General features: G+C 55.9%; 1 protein-coding gene across 1 annotated transcript; it reads right to left on the minus strand.

The window, feature by feature from the left end:
• Window positions 1-965: 965 nt before the first annotated feature.
• Cbln1 (cerebellin 1 precursor) lies at window positions 966-3,243 on the minus strand. The gene is made up of 3 exons (XM_004643383.1): window positions 2,687-3,243; window positions 2,409-2,528; window positions 966-1,163 (listed from the first exon to the last, which is right to left on the minus strand). Exons 1-3 carry the CDS (start codon window positions 2,948-2,950, stop codon window positions 966-968), a joined length of 582 nt encoding a protein of 193 aa, XP_004643440.1. The 5' UTR covers window positions 2,951-3,243.
• Window positions 3,244-6,190: the final 2,947 nt, after the last annotated feature.

Below are 6,190 nucleotides of genomic sequence, written 5' to 3' on the forward strand. Positions count from 1 at the left end.
TTGCACCCGACCGGCCTTCTTTGTGCCTGTTTTGCTAAACCTTGCCTTGGCACCCTGGGTCCCCAACTTCACCTTCAAAGCCTGGGAAGATGCGGAGTTCAGAAAGCTGTTTCAGAAAAATAAAAGTCTCACTTTGACTTTATTGGAGTAAAGCAAAATTAATTGGCTATCCACACGTATGGTACAGGGGGGGAGGAGTCGTTCCGAAGACCCTCCTGGGCAGGTAGCGGGGGCCACAGAGCACGAGGGTGTTGACAAGGGCATCAGACACCAAGCAGCCTTAGACTCACGACCACTCCGAACAGGACATAGAAATACGGGAACGCAGCCAGTTTCCACTGGGAAGAGTTCTTCATGTACAAATGATATATATTTATGTATAGTTTCAACCAGTCACTAGTGAGGTGAATCCTTTCTCTGCTAACAGGCAGCTGAGAATACAACGCAACCGAAAGAAGAGTAATACTTGTCGGATTAAAACGACTTTCCCCATTCAGAAACAAAAATAGGAATAAAACAAAACAAAAACCTCATCCTCTCTCCAAACCAAAAAAGGGGGAAGGAAAATATTAGATTTTCGTTAAGTGGAAAGATTCAGAGGGGGCCTAGGGGAAAATATTTCACATTATATAGTTAAGTATAAAGTTTCTTTTAAATAAATCGCTGGGAACATGAACATGGGAGTAAGAAACAATGACAAGGCAGTCTTTTCTTGATTACTGCAGCTGGACTGGGGGAGACAAATTTATTTTTGGAAACGGGAGTGCGCGGAGCTAAACGGAATTGACTTCTAACAAGGAAACACCAAGTTGTCCAACCGCCGTGCGCGCCTGATTACCCGATGAGGATGGGGAACGTGGGAAGTTTCAAGTGGTGCCGCTTTCTCGCCTTCTTAATTTCAGCCTCTTGGTCTCTCCCCCTCCTGCCTTCACCTTCTCCCGGCCTCCATCCGGGTTAGCAGCCGGTCAGAGGGGAAACACGAGGAATCCGGAGAAGGTCGAGTACTTCCAGCCCCCCATTAAGTTCCCCCGCTCCAGCTTGAGGTATGCTCGGTCGCCTTTCTCCATTTGGATTAGGACTCCGTTGCTGGCTGCCTCCCTGGTCACGTCCTGGTCCCCAGCGAAGGCTGAAATCACCGGCCACCCGTTTAACATGAGGCTCACCTGGGAAAGAGAAAGACCTGATTGAGAAGAGGCAGGACCCAGGCTGGGGACTGTGTGGACGCCGCGCTAGGGGACCAGCTTCGTAGGCCTCGGGGCGGGGTCGGTGGGAGGAAGCAGCTATCTGCAGTTTACAGCAGAAGGTCCCAGGGGAACTAGAGCCCAAATAATTTGGGTGGGAGGAAGCATCTGCTCACACCTCGGGAGTCATTCTTCGTCCCAGTTTAATTGTGCGCCCGCCCAGAGAACCGAAGGGTGCACTGCCCAGGTTAACGAATCGCAGGAGACTTTAGCGCCGGGAGACCTTCCAGATTTCTCTCGCTTCCCTCCACCCAACAGAGAAACTCACGCAACTCCGCTCCCGAAAAGCCAAAACCAAAAGAGAAATTGCGGTCCCTCCTGGCCCAGCTGCTGGGACGCGGTGGAGACTTCTGAAGAAGCTTAACAAGGCTTCAGCCTGATTAGAAAGCGCCCACGGAGGTGCGCTCCGCTACATCTCCAAAACGCTGGCTCCATCCCCGCCCAGCTCCAGCCCGCGCCCGCCGCAGCCTGCTTTGCCCTTGCGGCGGCCTCGCCAGCCCATGGCCAGGTCACTGTCCCAGGCTGCGCTTTAGGCTTCTGTCTGGGCTCAAAGGACACCTGGGAGTCTTTGGGATCTGAAAACAGAGAGCGCTGGCTGGGACGAGGCTGGAGCTAGGAGTGGCACTGTGCATCCTCCTATCCCCACCCTTCATCGGCCCAGGCTGTAAGCTGCTAGTTCAAAACAATCAGAGTGACCCGTAAAATAAGGACCCGGCTCCAGATTAGAAAAATCGGACCTTGTCCCATCCCCGGGGCTAAAGGCAAGAGCACTAGCCGCCTCTTAGCCCCGGGGCTGCGGCAAGGGGTCGAGGGTACTGGTAGTGACGGCGACAGTCCTAGGAAGCTCACAGAAGATAGGGATGTCTGTGTGGCTAGCGGCAGCTGTCACAGAAAGTCCTTGGAATCCCCAGGAAAGCCGGGAACCTCTTCCAAGGGACCCCGATGGAGGAAGCAGAAAACAGTCTAGGGGTGGAGATAGGTCGAAAGAGCAAGGGACTGAAAAAGCAAGGGCCAGTCAAACCGCAGAACTGTGAGGCTCTATTATCTGTTCCTTGGAGCTACCCGAGCACAGGCAGCTGCCGCCTGTGTCCCCCACCTCCACAGAGCCCGCGCACGGCTAGCAGTCCCCTACGGGGTCCAGGGCCTGGCCCCGGGGCGGCAGCTGACCTGAATGGTCTGTCTGTTGTAGACTTTTACCACGTGGAAGTTAAAACTGTAGATCCCTTTGCGCGGGGCGATGAAAGTGCTGCGTTCGGAATCAAAGTTGTTCCCGATGTTCACTAGCACCTATGAGGAGATGGGAACGAAGGGAGGAGACCAGAGTGAGTCCCGGCTGCTGTCCCCGCGCCTCCACCGAGCCCTTGCAGGTCTCAAGCAGCCGTCTTCTGCCGCTGCTTCCACCCGCACCCCAGATCCAATGTGCACGTAGAAGAAACTGCGCTCACCTGGTCAAAGTAGATGATCATGGTGCGGTTACTCATTTCGGACGGCTCGTGGTTGGTGCTCCGGATGGCAGAGAACGCCACCTTGGCGCTGCCGGAGCGCACGGAGATGCCCAGGGCTGTGCCCGTGGGGTCGGACGTGGGGTTGGAGTCGCACACCACCAGGCACTTGCCCTCCAGCACGATGGGCTCCGTCTCATTCTGCGCGCGGGCCGGGCCTGCCAGCCACGCAGCGCCCAGCAACAGCAGCTCCACGACGCCCCGCATCGCGCCGCCGGCGCCCACCCCGCCCCCCGCCCCGGGGGCTGCCCGCGCCAGCCGCCCCCCGCCCCAGCCCCTCTGAAGACCCCTCCTCAGCTAGGGGCGCAGCTCCGCGACGCCTCCCGGTCACTCTTGTTGTCCCTCGCGATCCGGGACAAGCGTCCCCAGCGGGTGCTCCGGAAGCCCCGCCCGGGCTTTAGGGGTGCAGCGGCTGCCCAGCCGCACTTCGATGCATAGCCGCAGCTGCCGTCGCCTCCTGCCCGCACCCGCCGCCGCCGCCGCCGCCGCTCTGAATTATTGATGCAGCGGACGCTGCAGCCGGAGCGGGGCGGAGAGCGCGCGCCGGGCACAAAGGCGCGGACCGCGGCCTCGCCCCGCCTCCGCTGCTAGGACCCGCCTCCCTTCGCAACTCCGCCCTTGACCCGCCCAGGACCCGCCCTCGAGCCAATCCTGGTGCACCGCGCTCCCCGCCGGGCCAATGGCGGCGCTGTCCGCGCGCGGCCACCTGACCCAGGGCGCCGTTGTTATTAGGCGCGGCGAGGCGGGCGGCGCGTGGCAGCAGGGTTGGGCTCTAGCCGGGAGTAGACAGGAGGAGAGAGGGCAGGGAGCGCGCGTGCGCGCGTCCTCGCGCCCGGTCGGTCAGCCGCGGCTGCCAGTTCCACCGCCTGGCGCCTCGTGCCCCGACCCGGCTCAGCGTCCTCGGCCCTTCCTGCGCGCTTCCCGCGCCGGCCCTCAGGTAGGCGGCGGCGCGCGTCATGGTCGCGAGCATAATCGCAGAGGGCCGAATGGCGCGCGTGGGATCGCGGGGTGGAAGGGGAGCGCCCCCATGCGGGCACGGGGAACTGGGCGGCCTTCATGCGGGCACGGGGAACTGGGCGGCCTTGTGGGAAGAGCGCGTGCTGGGGCGTCCCGGGTGCAGAGCGCGCGAGGGCGGGGCCGCGCTGGGGCTGGGTGGCGCACCTGGCGCGGTGGGCACACAACCGGCCCGGCTCCGACCCAGGCGGGTATCTAGGGGGTGTGCGGTCCTTTCCTAGCCAGCGGCCTAGAGGACGCAGCTGGGCCTCTTGCCCTCCTGCGCTGGGCTGGTCCGAAAAGCCATTTCAGGGAATCTCAGTCACTTAACCTGGAGTAAGTGACAGATCTCCTGGGTCTAACCCTGAGCTGCGCTAAAGATGCAGTGGAGGGAAAGGGGACGAGGCCCCTTACAGAAAAGCTTGCGAGGTACAAGTACAGCGGCGTCGCACTCAGGCTCACTTACTACTGCTTTCTTTCTTGTGCATATGTAGTATTCATACGCGTTAGATACTCAGCCTTTTCTGCGTGCTTTATATCCCAGGGTCCCTGTTCATCATTACCTCGAGTATAGATGCAATGTCTTATGATTTATGGATGATCTTTCCAGGGTAATCTGGTCCATAAATCAGTTGTTCCACGTGTAGAATTAAAACTGCACACACACACACACACACACACACACACACACACACTTACAAACGTGAAAGTCAAAATTCTGCTCCAGAGAAAATTGAGAGATTGAGACTGAGACTCCCGGAGATGGTCGGAGGAAGAGCACATCCCAGGCTGGGTGCTGGAAGGCAGAGATCTGAAAGCCAGTGGATCTGTCAGGATCAAATCTAAAGCAAAGCACTGGCTCTAACCCTGACAGAGGCCAGTCTGGACCCTGCCTTCCCGGCCCCTGGTGCTCTAGTTACTGCTGAACCACCCTGAAGCTGCTGTGTTCAGCCAGACCATAGTGTGTAGCAGGTAGAACCCAGCGCGGACCTGTGAGCTGGACAGTCATGGCAGGAGTGCCCGGGTTGCCAGTACCTTCCCTCCACATGGGCGGGACTCCTAGAGGCAAGTTCTCCCACCCACTAGGGTATGCTGTGCCCAAGCTGGTCCTGGAATCCTGAACATCCACGCCTGTCTGCGGGTCCATCTCCTGTGTTTCTTTCATCTCCAACCCCTACCCTCAGTCTCAGGCCTGCTGGGTCATTGGGTGGGTAGGAGAAAGAGGTGGGCTGCACTGAAGAGGCTGCAGTTTTACTTTAAATGAAAACCACAAAATGTTTTTCTAGCTCCTGTCTGTTTGAGACATAACCAGAAAGCACTGCCAGCTGTGATTACATCTAATGTGAGAGCTTGAACTAATTTAAGAGGTGAGAGCTGAATCATGAACCTACATCCAATGAAGCGGCCAAGAGCGACAGATCTCCCCGTGGGAGGCACCTGGAAAAACACCGATGGAGAGCGGCCCTCACACTCTCCACACATGCTTACTGAGTGCCAGCCATATCTGTTTGCCCATGACCCTCTGTCTTGTATCTGAGCCTTTTTCTCAGCCAGGCCTGTCATCCTATGGACCTTTTTGCTCACATGTCCTTGAGGCATGATTAATCCTCCACATCCTTCTTTTCCTATCACAGTGACAATGGCTGTGCCCACAAAGATGTGCAAAGTCTAAGGAACCCCCACGCCTAACGTGATTCCATCTGTCTTATTGTCTGAGCCATTCTCTTAGGACTCTTAGGTTGGCAATTTGCAGCAGCTTGATAGTGTATCATTCAAGAATTAATGAAGATCACTTGTCTGATGCTGTTTATTCTTTCATTTGATGAATTGATTTCAGGGCCACTAAAGCCCTGAAATGTGTAACCTCTGCTATTCTTCCATGTGAGGGAAATTTCAGATCAGTCGCCTCCTCCCCTCTCCCATCCTTTTTCATGTAGTATGTATTCAAAAAATAATGAAGAATAATTTAGTATTAATAGTCCCAAATTGTGAGGACTAAAACAGATTATGTATATGAAGAGGAAAATCCATTAGAAACTTCAAAAGCAGTCATGTTTATTTTTAGGCTTATTATCCTTTGGAGTGAAGATCCTTTCAGCTGCAAGTGACACCACCAGTTTCAACTGGCTTAAAGATGTTATTTGATTGATGCAAAAAGCCTTGGGTAGAGCTTGCATTTAAGGCATGGTTGGCCCTGTCAGTCAAGGTTACCAGGATGTCTCTTCAGTTTAGGCTTCATTTTCAGACAACCTGTTTCCATATGAGCCCCTTAGAGGTACTACTGAGTCCTAGAAAGGAAAAGAAAGCAGCTCTTTGGGGAAGGAGGTCAATATTTGCAGCTAGAGTCCCAGAACCATTCTTACAGGGGCAGTTGTAGTCACTTACCCTCTCTGAAGGTGGAGAATGGACTGTTTGATTGAATAACCAGGGATCTGATTGCCATCCCCTGGGAGA

This window comes from Octodon degus, unplaced genomic scaffold (genome assembly GCF_000260255.1).
Source record: "Octodon degus isolate 3935 unplaced genomic scaffold, OctDeg1.0 scaffold00173, whole genome shotgun sequence".
NCBI lineage: Eukaryota > Metazoa > Chordata > Mammalia > Rodentia > Octodontidae > Octodon > Octodon degus.

Bases quoted from the DNA above. Each gene is read 5' to 3' on its own strand.
- Cbln1 (XM_004643383.1), bottom strand. From the start codon at position 2,950: ATGCGGGGCGTCGTGGAGCTGCTGTTGCTGGGCGCTGCGTGGCTGGCA. The intron at 2,529-2,686 runs GTGAGCGCAGTT...ATCTCCTCATAG, and splicing joins TGATCATCTACTTTGACCAG to GTGCTAGTGAACATCGGGAA. The intron at 1,164-2,408 runs GTCAGCTGCCGC...TCTCTTTCCCAG, and splicing joins ACAACAGACAGACCATTCAG to GTGAGCCTCATGTTAAACGG.